Source organism: Sarcophilus harrisii, chromosome 1, assembly GCF_902635505.1.
Source record: "Sarcophilus harrisii chromosome 1, mSarHar1.11, whole genome shotgun sequence".
Lineage (NCBI taxonomy): Eukaryota > Metazoa > Chordata > Mammalia > Dasyuromorphia > Dasyuridae > Sarcophilus > Sarcophilus harrisii.
The window spans coordinates 328,673,730-328,693,668 of record NC_045426.1 but is presented as its reverse complement, the minus strand read 5'-3'; the positions used below and the strand labels follow the sequence as shown (position 1 = coordinate 328,693,668).

At 36.8% G+C, this 19,939-nt stretch overlaps 2 protein-coding genes across 2 annotated transcripts; one reads left to right on the top strand and one right to left on the bottom strand.

Moving 5' to 3' along the window:
* Window positions 1-296: 296 nt before the first annotated feature.
* On the bottom strand, window positions 297-13,357 carry SEC61B (SEC61 translocon subunit beta). Its single transcript, XM_003761838.4, has 4 exons — window positions 12,982-13,357; window positions 12,707-12,804; window positions 3,095-3,196; window positions 297-665 (listed from the first exon to the last, which is right to left on the bottom strand). The coding sequence occupies exons 1-4, from the start codon at window positions 12,982-12,984 to the stop codon at window positions 578-580; spliced, it is 291 nt and encodes a 96-aa protein (XP_003761886.1). The 5' UTR covers window positions 12,985-13,357; the 3' UTR covers window positions 297-577.
* Window positions 13,358-13,425: 68 nt separating this feature from the next.
* On the top strand, window positions 13,426-19,011 carry ALG2 (ALG2 alpha-1,3/1,6-mannosyltransferase). The gene is made up of 2 exons (XM_023497695.2): window positions 13,426-13,913; window positions 17,301-19,011. The coding sequence occupies exons 1-2, from the start codon at window positions 13,572-13,574 to the stop codon at window positions 18,201-18,203; spliced, it is 1,245 nt and encodes a 414-aa protein (XP_023353463.1). The 5' UTR covers window positions 13,426-13,571; the 3' UTR covers window positions 18,204-19,011.
* Window positions 19,012-19,939: the final 928 nt, after the last annotated feature.

Genomic DNA, 19,939 nt, shown 5'->3' with positions numbered 1-19,939 from the left:
AGGCAATTGGGGTTAAGTGACTTGCCCAGGGTCACACAGCTAGCAAGAATTAAGTATCTGAGACCACATTTGAACTCAGGTACTCCTGTCTCCAGAGCTGGTGCTCTATTCACTGCACCACGTAGCAGTCCCAAAACAGGAAATCTTCAATGTCCAACAGAAGTTTCAGTTCAATCTAACAAAATTTTCCTGGTACAACCATCGAATAAAGGCACTGTCATGACTCAGATACAAAAATTTACAATATGTGAAACAATACTATATTGGGGAAGAGAAATCACAAGACAGAATAAAAGTTCCATTTGTACTTGTCATTTTATTATGCCTGATCTGTAAATCTTTAGGCAGATGAAAACTGTGACAGGATGGGCTTCAGAAAACAGAGTTAGGATATAAAGAAAATTTTAAAGTTCATTATAGACAAATTAAAAAAGGTCTTGAAAATCAACTTGTAATTTTTTTTAAGTTCCTTATAAAACAGTAAGCTTTCAAAAAAGGTCTCTCTTCATGCATATAAAGTCCACCATGCTTTTGGTCCAGAATACAATTGCTGACAGAAAGATGGATGCAGCCGAGTCTATGAACGTGTGTACTTGCCCCAGATATGCAACATAAACACTGAAGCAATGAACAGAAGACTCATTACCAATACTGGAACAGGACCACTGAAAAGAAAAAAGAAAAAAGTAATGATTAACTTTAGCAGTATAAAAAACATTTATCAGTTACCAGGAAAAAATATTTTAAAACTAAGAATCTTAATAACTACATCTTTGGGGAAAACAACAAACAACCAAAGCTCTTTAAGTAAATGTAATTTTAAAAAATTGCCAAATTAAAATGCTACCTTGAGCCTGGCAGTTCTAATTTATAAAATCAGAAAAAAATTAATTCTATGAATGCTTCATTCCCATGTAATATTTTAATTTCAACATAGTGTCATCATTAAATTTTCTTAAACCAGCTATCAGTATAAAATAATGACTGAAACATATAGTTAATAAAATGCTAAAAAATTTTATAAACAGTTATTTTAGACATATTTTATTTAATTTCACCACACACATTTAACATAAAAAAAAGAAGAGTAAGTATCATCAAGGCAAAATAATTAGCAGGATTAAAATATACAGCATAACAATGAACTATATTTACAATATGGGATGAGTTTCAAATACATTATAGCCAACAGATTAGAAAGAGATGAAATATGATGATCTAAAGAGGGGTCAAACTGGAGGATTCACATGCCCCACTGCCTAATGAGATAAATCTTATTATACATATATCCATGATTACAGTTCTATTGCTATGTTTGTGAAAGTATTAGATTATTTAATCCAAACCTCATCCTCACAGACACATTATTTAGAAGTCAAAATTGTATTATTCAGAACATTCCATAGTTCAAATTGCTATTCTCAGGATATTAGATGTTAATTCATCTGGATCAGTCTAATTCTAAATGTGTTTTTCAACTCTTAGCCATTTACCAAAACTGATAGATAGGATGTCAGACTTTAGAGGTATAAGTGACCTTCAGGGTGATCTATTTCACTTCTCTCATCTTCTAGAAAAGGAAGCTTAAGACCCAGAAAACTGAAGTGACTTGTGTTTTAAGTTACTCAAATTTGGATTCTGCAATTATAAATCCAGCATTCTTTTCACTATCCCATGAAAAACACTGAATCTCTAGGTTGAACAGGCTTGTAGATGTTGTCTAATCCCTCTATTACCTAAAAGTATGAACCTTCTGTATAAAAGAGTATGTAATAATTCATGCTCTATCTGAAGGCCTTTTAATGACCAGGCTTCATTTATTCTCAAAGCAGTCCATTCAATTTCTATTATGTTGTTTTTCTGTATATTGTACCAAAATCTTGTTTCCTAAAGTTTTTATCCATTGGACTGCAGAATTGGAGACCATACAAACAAAAAACAAAAAACAAAAAACAAAAAAAAAAACCCTCAATTCTCTTCCACTGCCAATATTTGAAGACAATAAGATTTACTGATACATTTCCAAACTACCTTTCCCCTTGCTAAATATTTCTACTTGCCTCAAACAATTAGAATACAGCGCGAATTCCAATCCTTAACTATCCTGATTGTTCTGCTATGGAAAAGAATGCATTAACTTGTGAGCACTTTTCCTAAAATATGTCACTTCAACTAGATGTAAGACTCTAGACATAATCTGATTAGAAGAAAATGCTGTTGAATTATTACTTTCCTTTTCCTGACACTATGCTCCTATTAATGCAGTTTATGATATTAGATTGTGGCTACTCATTGGATTGCCTCAAATTAAACCTAACCTCTGTTCTAACATCTCCCATATTTATTAGTTGAACCAAAGTAGAAGACTGTGTTTCTTGTTAAGTTTCGTATTATTACATCTGGCCCGTCAAGTTTGTTAACCAGCATGCTGGCTTCTCCCTCAATACCCTACATTTGTGTCCCCTATATTACCTGCTAAGTTAGCCATTTATGTGTTCTTCCACATCACAAATAAAAACACTGCACAAAACAAGAGGCAGTAACTGACAGATATGTCTGAACCATTAACTGCTGACCAGCCTGGAGGGTGAGTCCTACCTCATCAACTCTTATAATACTTAAAATCAGGATTCCCTAATACAAATTCATTTCGATTCACATAAGGAATGAGTAGAGAACAGGCCAATTTCTTTCTTCAGATACAACATGAAGGTCAGCAAAAAGTCTAAGCATTCACAAGGTAGTAAATTTTCCCCCCCTGAGGCAATTGGGGCAAAGTGACTTGCCCAGGGTCCACAGCTAGGAAGTCTTGTGTCTGAGACCACATTTGAATTCAGGTCCTCCTAACTGCAGAGCTGGTGCTCTATCCAGTGTGCCACCTAGCTGCTGCCAAGGTAGGAAAATTTCAGAGGTGCAATTTGAACTCCTTTTTTTTTGACAGTTCTTAATGAATCTACTTCTTTATCTAAATTTATTTACTATACATGGAAGAAAAGCATAAGCAGTGAAATTCTAGCATCAAAAGCAAAAAAGCAGCAAATGTAAGAAAAGTGGAACTTAGCTTATATTCACTTTTTTTGTTTTTTTAACTTACACTTTGAGCCCAGGGGAATCTTCAGTGTAGAATCTCCACATACCCCCTGTGCCTGCTGAAGTAGTACGGCCTGCACTCCTGGTCCCACAGCTGGCATTTTTCCTACCCAAAAAGTAAATAAACAAATAAATAAAATTCAGTAGCATGTATTCTCCCCTCCACCCCCCAAAATAAACTTACAACATTTTAGCAAAAATAAGTCTCCATTTTGTTCTTTTGACAGCAAGGGGGTTGAACAACTGGTCAGAAGGAGATACAGGAGTCTCCCTAGCTGGCACAAGGCGGAGTAGGGGAAAGGGCAGGACTCTTATTATTTTGTCCAGACTCGGATCTATATCAAAATCCTATGTGTCAGTCCCACGGTGAGGAGGAACAGTAGCATACTAGAGTTTGCAGCTGCAGAAGAGCAGGGACCTTTGTCACAATACCAGGGCACAAACAGGTCATTTACAGACCAAAGCACAAGGCAAGAATAATAAACACTCCTTTCTTTAGATCACACCAACTTAGAGGAACTGAAAATTTACAGGTCTCTAGAAGTATCTCTGAAAATAGCTATACAAAACTGCTAACACTTGGGATATCCAGACAACAGAGCCCCAGTTTAACAAAGAATTTAAGAAGTTAAGAAATAGAATGGAAAAATAAGTAAACAACAGGAAAAAAAAAATCTGACCATAGAAAGTTACTACAGTGATAAAGAAAATCAAAACATATGTTCAAGGAGGCAGAGCCAAGATGGCAGAGTAAAGGCAAGAATTTGCCCAACCTCTCCTCTAAACAGCTCTAAATCCTTTTAAATAATGACTCTAAACAAATTTTAGAGCATCAGAATAGCCAAAAATACATAGAACATTTTCCAACAGAAGGCAACTTGGAGAGTCAGCAGAAAAGGTCTGTGACAACACAAGTGTGCAGTCCTGGGGCAGAGCCTGCCGGCCCATCTCTGAATAAGCAGCAGTGCTGGAGGCTTTGGGACCTCTCTGCCTGGAGAACCGGGGAAGTCTCAGAAGGTCAGTGGAGGGGGTCTGTGGCAACAAAGTGGGAGTCTGGTGTGCAGGCCCAGCACATTAGATCTTACAGTGGGGCATGGACACTTCTAACAACTCCAGGACAGAAAAGAGTACTTGAGGTCAGATTTCTAGAAGGATCTCTGAAAATAGCTGCATAAAACCCCGAAGCTTGGGAAAGTGCACTCCCCACTCCCCTCCAAACAGCCCTATTATAAACAATGAGTTAAAAGTAAATGATGGGCTAGGAAAACAAGAAAAAAAAAAAAAAAAACCCTTTCTGACCATTGAAAGTTATTATAGTGACAAGGAAGATCAAAACACACACTGAAAAGATAATGACAAAGTCAAAGTTCCATCTAAAGGTTCTAAGAAAAATAAGAACTGGGCTCAGGCCCAACTGAGAGGTGCAAAAGGAAATACAAAAAGCTAATAAGGAAAATGTCTTAAAAAGCAAAATTGGTCAATTGGGAAAGGAGGTACAAAAGCTCACTGAGGAAAATAATTTCTTAAAAAAATAGAATTGAGCAAATGGAAACTAATGACTTTATGAGAAATCAAGTAAAATCTAATAAAACAAAATAAAAAGGAAAAAAAGGAAGAAATGGGGGGAAAAAAGTGAAATATCTCACTGGAAAAGCAACTGACTTGGAAAATAGATCCAGGAGAAATAATTTGCAACCAAGAATCATCAACTCAACAAAATGAGTATAATCCTTCAAAGGAAAAGGTGGTGGTCATTCAATGAAACAGGATTTTCAAACAATTCTTGATAAAAAGACCAGAGATGAATGGAAAATCTGATTTTCAAATAGAGGACTCTGGAGAAGCATAAGGAGATAATCAGTAAAGTGATATCATAAGGGAATTAATAAGGTTTATCAGTTTACATTCTTTTAACTCATTAGAACATTTTCATTATTATGACAGTTAGAAGGAGAACATATAGCCAGAGAACACAGGTGAGTTGAATATGAAGGGATAATATCTTTTTAAAAAAATAATGAAATTAAAGGATGAGAGAAAAATGTACAGAGAGAAAGGGAAATGGAGAAGTAGAATAGTACAAATTATCTGCCATAAAAAAAGAGGCAAAAAAAAAAAAAAAAAAAAAAAAAGCTTTTACAGTAGAGGAAAAGAAGGGAAAGAGGAATGAGTGAACCTTACTGTCCTCAGAACTGGCTCAAATAGGAAATAATATACATATTCACTAGGGGTATAGAAATGTACCTTACCCTGAAGGAAAACTGAAGGGGAATGGGATATGGGAAGGGGGGAGGGGAGGAGGTGATAAAAAAGGCTTATTAAGTGAGGGAGTGTTTAGTAGCAAAACATTTTTGAGAAGAGACAAGATGAAAGGAGAGAGAGAATAAATGAAGGGAAATACAATTAGCAATAGTAATTGTAAAAAACATTTTCAAAGCAAGCTTCTCTGATAAGGCCTCATTGCTCAAACATAGAGAGAACCAAGTCAAATTTATAAAAAAAAAATTAAGAACTATGCCCCAGTTGTTAAATGATGAAAAGATATGGTCTGTGCCCAAATGGCTACAAATTATTTCATGGATATCCTTTGACCTAACAATACCACTACTAGGCATAAATACCAAAAGAAAAAACAGAAAAGGAAAAAAGAAAAAAAAAAGAAAAATGACCTGTATATACAAAAAAAAAAATTATAGCAGCCCCCCCCCCCCCCCAAAAAAAATAAACAAACAAAAATTAGAAATTGTGAGAAAGCCCACCAATTAGGGGATGGCTCAATAAACTTTTGTATGTTTTTTGATGGATTATCATTATTCTCTGGGAAATGATGAGGACAGTCTCAGGAAAAACAAAAACAAAACCTGGAAAGTCCTCCATGAACAAAGTGAAATATACTGTATACATAGTAATTGCAATGTTCTATGATGACCAGGTGAAAATGACTTTGTAATTCTTAGTAGTACATGTATCCACAACTATTCTGAAGGAAGCATTCTCTATTTTTCTCTTATACATTAAAAAGAAAAAAATATGAAATGGTTTCAGACCATGGAAGAGCTCAAAATATGAAAATAAGTAAGAGCAATAGAAGAAAATTGGGTCGAAATAAGTGATGTAAAAAAAAAATTATGAAAAGACTCAAAACTTGGTAAGACACACACAAAAAAAAGAGTGAAGAAAGTAACATTAAAAAAAAAAAACAGACTGGGTCAAAAAGCAAAACTAGGAGAAGAATGCCTTGAAAAGCAGAATTGGGAAAAAGGAAAAAAGAAACACAAAAATACTCCTTAAAAAATAGAATTGGCCAAAGGAAAATGAAGTACAAAAGCTCATTCCTTAAAAATCAGAATGGAGCAAATAGAAGCTAATGATTTTTAATGAGAAATCAAAAAAACAATACAAACAAAACCAAAAGAATGAAAATATAAAATGTGAAATGTGAAAACCAAATGTGAAGTATCTCACTGGAAAAACAAATGACAGATCCAGGAGCGATTATTAATTAATTTTTTGGATGATGAATCATAAACAAATTTATTTTAAACAGGTCTTTAGCATACATATAATTTTACTATTTATTAAAGATGAAAGCATGTGAATGAGATGAATATGCTTGTTTTTATATAAAGAATTAAAACTTGCTATAATATTTGACCCCCTTTTACTGTTCGAAAATTTTTTGTAGCCCCCATGTTCAGTTAAACAACTCCATATGAGGTTGTGATCCACAGTTTAAGAAGCTTTGTACTACAGAAAATCTTTTTTTTTTTTAAAGTAAGGATATGGTATTTTCACTAAGTATTTATTTCTTTTTCTTTTTTCTTTTTTTAATAGCCTTTTATTTACATGATATATACATGGGTAATTTTACAGCATTAACAATTGCCAAACCTCTTGTTCCAATTTTTCACCTCTTACCCTGCCCCCACCCCCTCCCCTAGATGGCAGGATGACCAGTAGATGTTAAATATACTAAAATATAGGCATAAAATATAGGGATTGGGAATTCAATGTAATGGTTTTTAGTCATCTCCCAGAGTTCTTTTTCTGGGCATAGCTAGTTCAGTTCATTACTGCTCCATTAGAAATGATTTGGTTGATCTCATTGCTGAGGATGGCCTGATCCATCAGAACTGGTCATCATATAGTATTGTTGTTGAAGTATATAATGATCTCCTGGTCCTGCTCATTTCACTCAGCATCAGTTTATGTAAGTAACTACAGGCCTTTCTGAAATCATCCTGCTGGTCATTTCTTACCAAACAATAATATTCTACAATATCCATATACCATAATTTATTCAACCATTCTCCAACTGATGGACATCCATTCAGTTTCCAGTTTTTAGCCACTACAAAAAGGGCTGCCACAAACATTCGTGCACATACAGGTCCCTTTCCCTTCTTTATAATCTCTTTGGGATATAATCCCAGTGTACTACAGAAAATCTTGCGAACCAGAAGTACCACTAAGAGGCTCTTGTAATAGTTCAAATTAGAAGTTACGAGACAAAATTTAGAATTAAGAGGGGTGGCTGCTTGAGTGGAGAGAAGGGAGTGGATGTGGGATGCATTTTGGAGGTTGGATCAGTAGAATTTGGCAGCTCACTGAATATTATAGTAGTGAGGAAAAGAAAATCATGCATCCTTTTGAAGATGCCGGAGTGTGAAACCTTCAATAGAAGGCCAAGAAAAACTTGGAGGGTGATTTTAGTATTGGGTTTTACACATGTTCAATTTGAGATGTATTTGATACATTGGAAATATCTATTAGTTAGTATTTAGGGACAGGAGCCAGGAAGGGTAATTTAAAAAGAACCTTTACACCATGTTTCAAAAAAATTATCAAAGAAAATTCTTCTGGTATTCTAGAAGCAGAGGATAAAAAAAGATATTGAAAGAATCTAATGATTAGCCATTGAAAGAAATCCAAAAATGAAAATTCCAAGGAATATATATCCAAATTCTAGAACTTCAAGGTCCAAAAGAAAATACTGCAAGCAGCCAAAAAAGAAACAATTCAACTATCATTCAGACATAGTCAGGATAACACAAGATTTTGGAGTTTCTGTATTAAAGGACTGGAGGTCTTGGCATTTGATATTCCAGAGTGCAGAAGAGCTAGAATTACAACCAAAACTGAATACAATTTTTTGGGGGGAAATAGATACTCAATGAAACAAAGAGCTTTCAAGCATTTCTAATGGAAAGACCAGAGCTGAATAGAAAAACTGACTTTCAAATATCAGACTCAAGAAAACCATTAAAAAGGTAAACAGGAAAAAAGAAGTACTAAGGAACTTAAGATTAAGTAGTTTACATTCCTGCATGGGAAGATGATACAACCCACAAAAACGTCCTCATTATTGGGGTGGCAGAATTTATGGAGAAGGCACAAAAGAGTGACTTGGGTATGAAAGAATGATATCTATATCTATATCTATATATGAAAAAGGAATGCTTTGGGAGAAAGGGTAAAGAAGAGGAAGAATGATGGAGATTAATTCACATAAAAGAGGCAAGAAAAAACTTTTATAGTAGAAGGGGAGAAAAGATAGGTAGGGGGAAGGTGGAATAAGGCAGAGAGTAAGTGAACCTTACTCTCATAAAAATTAGCTGAAAGAAGAAATATTTTTCAATAACCAAAAATATCTCTTACCCTACAGGAAAACAGAAGGAGCTAAGAGAAGAGGAAACAGAAAGGCAGAGTGAGAGGGAGAGGATAGAAAAAGCAAAGCACTTTTGAGGAAGGACAGGGTGAAAGGAGAAAGAGAACAGAATACAGGGGAGAGGGATAGAATGGAGAAAAATGATCAGCAATGATAACTATGAAAAAAAATTTGAAGTTTCTCTGATATAGCCTTCATTTCTCAAATATATAGAGAAATGAGTCAAATTTATAAAATAAGAGCCATTCCCCCAACTGATAAATGATGAAAAGATACTAAGTTTTCAGATGAAGTAAGCAAAGCCATGTGAAAAAAAAAATGCTCTAAATCACCATTAATTGGAGAAGTACAAATTTTAAAAATTCTGAGATACTAACCTCATACCTATTAGATTGGATAGTAGAACAAGAAAGAAACAATAAAACAAAAAAATAAAAACAAATCTGTATATTTATGTAGATCAATTTGAATTATGTCCAAAAGGCTATAAAACTAAGAATGGCACTATCCCCAAAGAAATAAAAAACAAAAAGGGAAAAGACCGACCAAAAATATTTATAACGGCTCTTTTCTAGAACAAATTTAGGGGATGCCCATCAACTGAGGGAGGGCTGAATTGTGGTATTTGATTATAATGAAATACTATTTTGCATTGATATGATGAGTAGATGCTTTCAGAAAAACTTAAAACTTTCATGAGCTGATGAAAAGTGAAATGTACTATGTACAAAATAAAAGCAATATCAGAAGATAATCGGCTATAAGTGACTTAGACAACTATGAAGGACTTAAGATAAAAAATGCTATCCATCACCAGAGAAAGAACTGATTGTGTTTGAATATAGATTGAAGCTTAATTTTTAAATTTATTTTTCTTCAGTTTTTTTTAAAATCTATTTTCCTATACAACATGACTACAATGGACATGTTCTGCATTATTAAAAATGAATGATCTGTATCAAGCTAATGAATAACTGTAACAAACTGCTTGCCTTATCAAGGAGAAGGGAAGAGAGGACAGAACTAGGAACTCAAAGTTTCAAAAATGAATGTTAAAAATTATTTTAGATGTAACTGGGGGAAAATAAAATACTTTATAAAGAGAGGGAGAGAAAGGATTTGAGAGAGAAAGAGAACATAGGAATACTGATGTACTACTAGTGAACATGAGAACTGTGGAATTATGTTCCAAGCCATCAAATGATATATAACTGGTAATACAAATAAGAGGTCTATACTTCAAAACAGTGAAAGAAAAAGGAAAAGGATCCCTATACACAAAAATACTTATAGACCCCCTTTTTTTTTGGGGGGGGGGGTGAGGGAAGCACAAAGAAAACTGGAAATTAAGTGAGATGTCCATGAATCTAAGAATGACTGAATAAATCATATTACATGAATGTAATAAAATTCTATTTTGAGGAAGGGGAAAGTTTCAGAGAAACCTGGGAAGACTTGTATGAACTGATCTAGAAGGAAGGGAACAGAATGAGAACATTTTATGTAAAGACAAACAATTCTGAAAGACTTAACAACTCTGATCAACACAAGTCTAGCCATAATTCCAGAAGGCCATTAACCTTATTACCCATTTCCTCAGAGAGGTGAACAATCATCTTTGGACATGGCCAATGTAATAATTTGCGTGGGCAATAATTAGAATAAAATGTAATATTCTATATGAAAAGAGATTATGATCTGAAATACAATGGTGGTTCTGTTGTTGGGGAAAGGGGACAATGTTGTAGAGGTCAAGTCCTCAAATATATATTACTACCACTCACACAGCTCTCTCTCCTTTCTGTTGATTACTATGGCTTCCTATAGTTTTTAACACAAAATTCAAATAATTTTTTATTGTTTTATCATTATTTTTACAGAGATAGACCTTGTAAACCATATTCAGCAAGACTAGTTTCTAGAGGAAAGGGGGTATATTACATAAAAATTCCCACAAGAAATCTGAATGAAAAAGTCACCAAAAAACCAAGTCATTATTTTAGACTTACATCAATGTAAGTCTAAAACTTACAACACTTGAGACAGTGATGGGCCCAGAATAAGTATTCGATTAAAAAAATTTAAGGCAGCCATAATTTAAGGTTCTTAAATAACACTTTTAAAAATTCGAGGGTATGAAAGTGGTTATGATTTTCATAATTACTGACATGTGTAATGAATATACTAATAATTGAGACTTCTCAGAACTGTCTTTTCTGGGTGGGCTTCAGTCTTATAATGCAGCTTGAAGTCATCGGATCAATTCTTGACAATGCTCTCCTGTGTATGCTTAGAGAAGTGAATAAAAAGATAGCAGAACTTGTTCCTGTCACAGAATTCTGGTATTGTCCCCTACCAAGTAACAACTCTCAAGATTTGAAACAATTACTTAAGATCTATTCCAACAGGACTGGAGATCACACACATTTTCCTACACCTGTAGCTTTGTCATGGAAACCACTCAAGCCCTGAAAATGATTTTATTGTAATCCACATTTTTCCTCCCTTCCCATTTATGATTTATGTATAAAATCTCTTTTTTCCTGCAACAGCAAAGGTCTCTAACCTAGGAGACCTTCCAGTTTGCAAACTGTATTCCTCATTCTCAAAGTGATTAAACTGTTATTTGATCTCTACAACCTGTCTTTTGGCCTGCTTTGTGGACCTCCAACTATTCAGTTTAAAGATCAAGGTAGTAAAATTTTTGTTTACAAAGATGATCTTAAGAAATGAGGCATAATTGCCCATTTACCATTCTCTTCATTAATTCTCCAGATTAGAAACAATCAGGTCAAGTTTCTGTGGCAAGCACTGATCTAAGTACAGGAGGTAAAAAGAAAGGCTAAAAAGAACCCCTTCTTTGATCATATCATTCCTCAGCTAATCTGCTTCCTATTGCCCCCAGAAAAATAAACAACAAATACCTAAATCTGATATTTAAGGATTTCCAGATACTATGGCTCCAACTTACCTTTCCACTCTTATTTCATGACTCTCCTTCATGCTTCATATGCAAATTATTACTTTACCAGTCCTTTTTTTTTTTTTACCAAATTTTTTACCAAAATTATTACTTTACCAAACCTTTTTTTAATAAAAGCCCTTCTCCCACACATTTGGAATGTCCTCTCTCTCCTTATTTCTACCTCTCCATCAGATAACCACTCTCCTCTGGGAAGCCTTTCCTACTAATCCTCATCCCTGATTAGTACTCTCTTCTTCCTTGAATTACATTGTATTCATTAATCTTGGTGCATGTTGTTTTGCCTCGGTCCAAGCCCAAGTAAAATATAAACTCCTTAAAGACGGAAATGATTTCCTCTTTATCTGTTCTTCCACCTTTCTAAAACATTACCTGCAAAATATTAAATATTTGATGAATCGAACAGTTTCAAATCGGGTCTCCTTTGGTTTCTTTCTCCATGGAAGCACAATTCTAATGCCTTCAGCGTACTGGTTGTTTCCAACATATCCCACCTACAGCTTGTCTGTACACAGTTGCTTGTGGTCTCTCCTGCAGGGCAGGGGCTGTATTTTGCCTTTCTCCATGCCTCCATCGATTAGCGGGGTCCGCACGCCCCCAGACGTCTACACACAGTTCTAGGCATGTAATAAGGACTTAATAAATATTCACTGACTGACAAACTCGTGCCATCTCTTCTATGTGAGCATTTGATACGTATACCCAGAGTTTAGGACAGTGTCTGGCACACAGTAGGCGCTTAATAAATAGTGGCTAATTATAAAAAATAGGCGCAGTAGCACAACGTGTTGTAAATAGCAGAGCTTAATAATAAACTATCCACGGACCTAGCGTTAAGTAATTAGGACACAGCCCTCGACTTCTCGGAGCTGATAATTAAGCACAGACACGAGAGCGATTCTGCTTCAACATCTACTGGCCTAAAATCGTTGAGGCCCAGGGGTGAGACAGGCCTCGCTGCTTACCTTTGTCTGACTGTAGACCCCGCGGCCCTGGCGGCCACAGCTTTGCTGGGAGACCGGCCCGAGGCGCCCACGTTGGTACCGCTGGGAGTAGGGCCCGGCTGTGGACGGAGAGAACAAGACCGTGGAGCGCCACGTAGACAAGTCCCAGCCCAGCACCACCGTCTGCCCCCAACCCAGGGAATCCCACCCGGAGGCTTCTCAGCAACCCCGGATTCTTCAAATGCTAGCAATGACACCCAAGCCAAGTGGAACCGGACCGAGGGGAGAGCTCTTACCATCACTGGAGCTGAGGAGGGAGCAGACCCGGCAGCAAAACGCCCAACTTGTGCGGCGGTTACCGTCACCAAAAGACTCAGCCGCGGCTTGGCTTTTCAGCCGGAGGGGCGACCGCTTCCTGTGGTGCTTTTTCAAGTGCCTGATTCAAAATAGGCAAAAATCTCAGAAAAGAATAAAAATGCTTGGCGTTCTGATATGTGTTTTCTCCACTAAACAAGAAGGAGTATATGAAAATTAGTTACACCTCTGAAAAACCAGACAACTAAAAAAAACAGGCTTGAGGATTTCCGGCAATGTGAGAGACATCACAAACTTTTAGCTAACGTGTCCAAATTCATTCAGGCCCCAAGAGGGGCGGAGCTATTCTCTCCGAAGATGGGTCAGAGAAATCGATCCAACGCCACGCCAGCACCAGGTCGGCTGCGGAGGGGCGGGGCTGCGGAGGGGCGGGGCTGCGGTGCGGTGAAAGGGGCGGGTCTGGTCTTCGAGTCTTCGCCACGGCAGGCGCTTCCGGAAGCTCGGTTCCTCTCGGGTTTCCCGGAGGGGTCGGCGCAAGCGCGAGCCCAGGGGGACTCCGGGGCCGGCGGCCATGCAGCCTCGGGGGTCGGAGGGCCGCGCCCGCGGCCCGTCCGTGCTGTTCGTGCACCCGGACTTCGGCGTGGGCGGCGCGGAGCGACTGGTGCTGGATGCGGCCTTGGCGCTGCAGTCTCGCGGATGTCGCGTCCAGGTGTGGACGGCCCACTATGACCCGAGCCACTGCTTCTCCGAGAGCCGGCAGCTGCAGGTCCGCTGCGCCGGGGACTGGCTGCCGCGAAGCCTGGGGTGGGGCGGGCGCGGCGCGGCGCTGTGCGCCTACCTGCGCATGATCTATCTGGCGCTCTACATCTTGCTCCTGAGCGGCGAGGAGATGGACGTGATCGTGTGCGACCAGGTGAGGGCTGCAGGGGGCCTGAGGGAGAGTGAGACCCAACTCAAGAGTAGGGATTCGAATAACTCTTCAAGTCAAGTCAAATCATTTATTAACCGCCTGCTTTAAAAGGTACAGCTTTTTAAAAGCCCGCGTTCTCGATTACTTTTCGTGGTGCTATGGGAAGAAGGCGGAACCCGGAGGCAACAAAAATTGAGTTCTGATCCGACCCCGGACGCTTGGTAGTTATGTGACCTCAGGGCTCTGCCGCAGTTTCCCCAATAATGACTTTCCTCCCAGAATTGTGAGGATCCTTCCTTCAGTGAACATTTACGCTACACACTGGGATTCCAATAAGCTAATATTTGTAGAGCAAGTACTACTGCTTCTGGCACATAGAGGGAGTTAAAAATAAGTTTACTTCTTAATTAGAATGATTTCTCGCTTTTAGTTATCGTTGCTTTATCTTCTGCATAACCCGCTTATGAACGAGGGTCTCTCCCTTAGACCGAGTTCCTTGAGAGCAAGGGACTATCGATATTCCTTTGTTTATATCTCTAGCTATTAGCAGGTACGCTGCTTGGTACCACGTCCAAATCTTGTCCCCAGTGCTTTCCCTTCTAGATTACTATCCATCTCCGAATATGTTATACACACACGCACAGAGCTGTTTGCATGTTGCCTCTCCCATTAGAATGTGAGCTCTTTGAGGGCAGAAACTCCTCCCCCTTCTCTTCCCCCTACCCACCCCGCCCCCCATCTCCGACCCAGCACGCCTGACACAAAATAAATATCTTATAAATGGTTGGTGACTGTTATTATCTGATACACTCATAGGAAGTGTTGGAGAGTGAACTCGAACCCAAAGCTTTGGACTCTAAATCCCATTCCCTTTGCTATACAAGTGCATTGTATAAATGCCGTGTGTGAGAAAGGAATCTGGATTAAGTTAAGTGGGGCAGGACAAGGTACAAGTTTTATAGAGCACCGGAAGTAGACATAATCCCAGAATTCCACGCTCTACTTTGCCATTTAACGGCTTTGAGCAAGAGATTGCCCATCTCTTCAGTTTCTTCAACTGGTAAAAGGAAGGAATTGGGCTAGATGATTTCTAAGACTCCTCCCAGCTCTAACATGATTCTATAATTTGCCACATACCTCACAATAAGTAAGTTGAAACTTCCAGTCCTCTTTTTGAAATCTGCCTTGCATATACTTTTATTACCATGCTTTTGCATTCAATCTGAATCATGTAATTCAACTCATTCTATTTGCAGATGAAGACATTGGAGCAACAGGAGGGAAATGATACTACTCTTTTGCTAAGAGAACCGCAGTATGCCTTTTTTTAAAATTTTAAATCAGAGTTAAATTACCCTAGAAGACTTCAAAAATGTCCCTTGCTACAGTTTTCATAGTAAAATAACTGTTTCTTGGAGGGAAAAAATTGAATTGCAAGTAATGATAGCATGCCTTCCTTTCTGGCTTCCATCAAATCCCATCTTCCTGGGGGAGTAAAACGTTACTAAAGAGTTACTAAAACGTAACTCTTAGCACCATCTTTCCTCCCATCTCTTGCTCTCCCAAGTACCTTCATTCTGAAATTACTTTAAGGGTGTGTGTGTGTGGTATAGTAGTAGTTTACCTATTGTTTCTTTCATTAGAATCTGATTGTTTGAGGGTTGAGAGAGACCATGTATTTGAACACGTTTTGCTTTTGTTTTTCATAGCAGGGGCACAGTGCCTAGCATATAAGCATATAATATATGCTTGTAGACTGTATCTTTCAACAAGTTATTAAATCTTCTTTGGGCCTTGGTTTCTCCATCTGTAAAGTGGGAAGGAGTTGACTAGAGGATCATGTACAAATTTTGATCTTGACTCCGTTTTTTAAAAAATCTACTGTGCAAAAAAATCCTATGTAAGGTAACAGACGGGATCATATTTCCATTATAGAGAGTCTTTACTTTCACTAAAAATGACTGACAGATAAAATACCTTGACCCTTACATACATACTCATGGCCTAATCAATTTGATTCTTAGAATCTAAGAATTGGAAAATTCTTCACGAAGGATTTTTAACTGATCAAGAATCCTTCTATAAGGTTTTGCTTTAAGACTTCAGTGTTTAGTAATTTATTGTTCACTGGGACAGCTCATTCTGTATTTGAACAACTCTAATGATTCTGGATGATGATCTTTTGTATTGAGCTGAATATTTTGCACCTATTGTGCTTGGTTCTTCCTTCTGGGACCAAACAGACCTGCCACTTCTAAAGGACACCAGATTTTGATTCAAAGAATGCAAGTTTGAATTTCCAAAGTATTTGGTGAACTTGGGCAGGTCATAATTTTGGTTGGATCCAGTTTCCTCATCTGAAAAGTGAGATTGGATTTGGTGATTTTTTTCCTCTCAGTTTAAAATACTTTCCCAGTAAAATCCAAATATTTGAAGATAGGTCTGTTTCCGCTAAGCTGAATACACAGTATTTCTTCAGTGGATCTTTTAATGATGGAAAGACTTGGGATTTTAACCTCTCTCATTTTTATTTCCAAAATAATGAAATTGGACGTGTTGATATCTGTGATCTTTTTGTTTTTAAAATATATTTTTCCTAGAAAGGAATCCTTTAAAAAGTGAAATTGTTTAAGATATAAAATGAAAGCATATAACAGGCCTAGCAGACAAAATTATTCAGTTAATAAACATTTGTTTAGTGTCTACTATGTACCAAGAACTGTGCTAAGGGTTAGATAGTACTTAATAGGTGATTTTTATACAGTATCAACATAAATTCTCTTCCTCCTATCCACACATTTTTGTCTTGTTTTCCCAGTTTCTCGATCAGAGGAACTGAGTGTATTTAGCACAAACATCAGCCCACAGTAGTGGGAAATAACATTGTTTGAGAATGAATAGATCAATGAAATTTTGCAGAGCTTAAGGTTTTTTTTTTTTTTTTAAGAGAAATTAAACAACATTAATTTGGAAGTTTGCAGTATATTTCTAATGCTACAGAAAATTAGGTAAGGAATACTAAGTATTCTCTAGGTTTTTGTGAATTTGGGGGTAAGTTTAGAAATCATTCACCAAATCTTATTGCATTCTATCCCAACTTGCCTCTATTGTTTTCTACCATTGTGTTCCTGAGCTATTCATTTATCCTCTCATAACTTTACTTTCAAACTCTAGAAAAATGAGGGACCTGGACAAGATGACTTTAAAGGTCCATTTTACCTCCAAATTTATGATTCTGTATATGCAGTTTTTCTATAGGAAAGGGACATGAAAATGTAAGAAAGTCCCATCATATTTGTGATTTTAAGTATGCACAACACAAAGTAGATAGTTTTCTTGAAATAAATAAAAATCATTTTCTTAACCAGTTTTCATTTCTGCTTTAACTAGGTATCTGCTTGTATCCCAGTGTTTAGACTGGCCAGACATCGGAAGAAGATACTGTTTTACTGTCATTTTCCTGATTTACTTCTTACTCAGAGAAATTCTTTTCTTAAACGACTCTACCGAATCCCAATTGATTGGGTGGAAGAGTATACTACTGGCATGGCAGACTGCATTGTGGTTAATAGCTCCTTCACGGCAAATGTTTTTAAAAACACTTTCAAATCCCTAGTGCACATAAACCCAGATGTTCTCTACCCTTCTTTGAATGTCAGCAGCTTTGACAACACAATGCCTTCGGCTATAGATAACTTAATTCCCAAAGGAAGGAAGTTTGTTTTTCTTTCAATCAACAGGTATGAAAGGAAGAAAAATCTAACTCTTGCTTTAGAAGCATTACTTGAACTACGTGGGAGATTAGATCTTCAAGACTGGGAAAAAATTCATCTAATTATGGCTGGTGGTTATGATGATCGAGTCCTAGAAAATGTAGAGTATTATAAAGAACTAAGGAATACAGCCAACCAGTTTGACCTTACCCATCATGTCACATTCCTGAGGTCTTTTTCAGACACACAAAAAATTTCTCTTCTTCATAATTGTACTTGTGTGCTTTATACACCAAGCAATGAACATTTTGGCATAGTTCCTCTGGAAGCCATGTACATGCAGTGTCCTGTCATTGCAGTGAATTCAGGTGGACCTCTGGAATCTATTGTAGATAATGTAACAGGGTTTTTATGTGAACCTGACCCAAAACAATTTTCTAAAGCAATGGAAAAATTTATCAGAAATCCTTCCTTAAAAGCCACAATGGGGTCAGCAGGAAGAGCCAGAGTGAAGGAAAAATTTTCATTAGAGGCTTTTACAAATCAGCTATACCAATACATAAGTAAATTGTCAGAATAATTATATATTTTTAAAACCTTTTCTAGAGGCAATTAGATGGTACAGAGGTTTTAAGGCCTGGATTTCGAGTCAAGCAGACTCAAGTTTGAATTCTACCTTGGCCAGTTACTAGTCATGTAACTCTGAGCAACTCATGTAACCTCTCAGCCTCAGTTTCCTCATTTGTAAAAATAGTAATAATAGCACCTACCTCATAGGGTTGTTGAGGATCAAATGAAATAACACATGTAAAGTGTTTTGCAAACCTTAAAGTACCAAATAAAGTGGTTAATATTGGGTTACTATTGATTGACTAATTTTGATTAGATTGACTAATCCAATTGACTTGGGTTCCAAGACTCAATTGTACTTCCAAAAAAAAAAAAAACCAAAATTTTCTGGTGCAGAGTGGATTTATCTTTTACTAAAAACAACAGACGTAGGTCTAATCTTTTTCATCCTATAAAGAATTTTAAAAGGAAACAAAACCCTAGAGATCTTAGTCTTTAAAATATTAAGGCATAAAAACTGAAAAAAAATTCCTCAAGTTTTAATTTTATCTAGACAAGTATTTAAGTTACACACTCACATGCACGTAAGATTGTGTAAGATTAAATCGTCGTAAAATATCAGCAATAATATTTAGTATTTCTGCACTAAAAATACTTGGTCAGTTTTACAAGGTCTCCATACTTAGAGGAATATATATATATTTTGGAAAAGATTAATTATCACATTATAAATAATGATATTTTTATATACTGTTTTTGCTTGCCAAAAGGTGAAAACAAATACATGTGACGAAACAAATAAAAATGGTATTTTGTAAGCATTTTTTTTTTAATTTTGGGCTGTATTTTTCAGTATTGCCAATAGAGAAAACATCTTAGTACCAAAGTTTGAAATGACAGAATTTAAAAGTCATAGAAGAGATATCTGTAGTGTCACATTTTTAAAATATCTGTAACAAATTATATTAAAAGATGACAAGAATATGATTTTTTTCTACAAATGCAATGAAATAGAAAAGAAAAACTAGTTCTCAGTGAAAAATAATGTATTGTGTTCCACAAACATTTTGTACCTTCTATGTGCAAAACATTTTATGGTATCAGAAGAAATACTTAAGTAGATTCCTGATCTTCCTTGGTGAACACTTCTTCCAGTTAGTAGATTATACAAGCTATCCATTGCCATTTGTAAAGGGCTGAAACTATGAAAAGGTGTACTTGAATCAGCAATGGAGCACTTAAGGCTAATTACCTATTTGATATGAGACAATGACTATTAGCATATGTTTTGGATAAATGGCTCTTCTCACTGGTGCTTACTGAATGTTTGGTGTTAAGATAATCCTAGGCAAGGATTAGAGAGTGGGCTAAGAGAGACTACTCACTTGGCAGCAGGACTAGGAGGAGAAAGGTGAAGATTCTGGACTCCAGAATTGAGAAGAGATCTTTGGCAAAACTCCGAGCAGTTTGCCTGCTTCTTTCACTCCTCCCCCTAAACACCAAGGACTCTAATTTATCCTGGCTCTGGCTGATGCTGAGGCCTCCAGGGAACTGGCTTGGATTTAACATTTTGGTGCCCAACGTATGAACCAAGGAGCCTAATTTCACTGAACAAGTGCCTGTGACCAAAAAATAGGATGAGTATTTTAATAGACAAACAAAAAATTCCTTTGTTAAGGAATTCTTTGTTAAGAGCTAAACTAATAACTCATTTTCTAGCTGAAATGGGGCAGATATTAGGAAAAG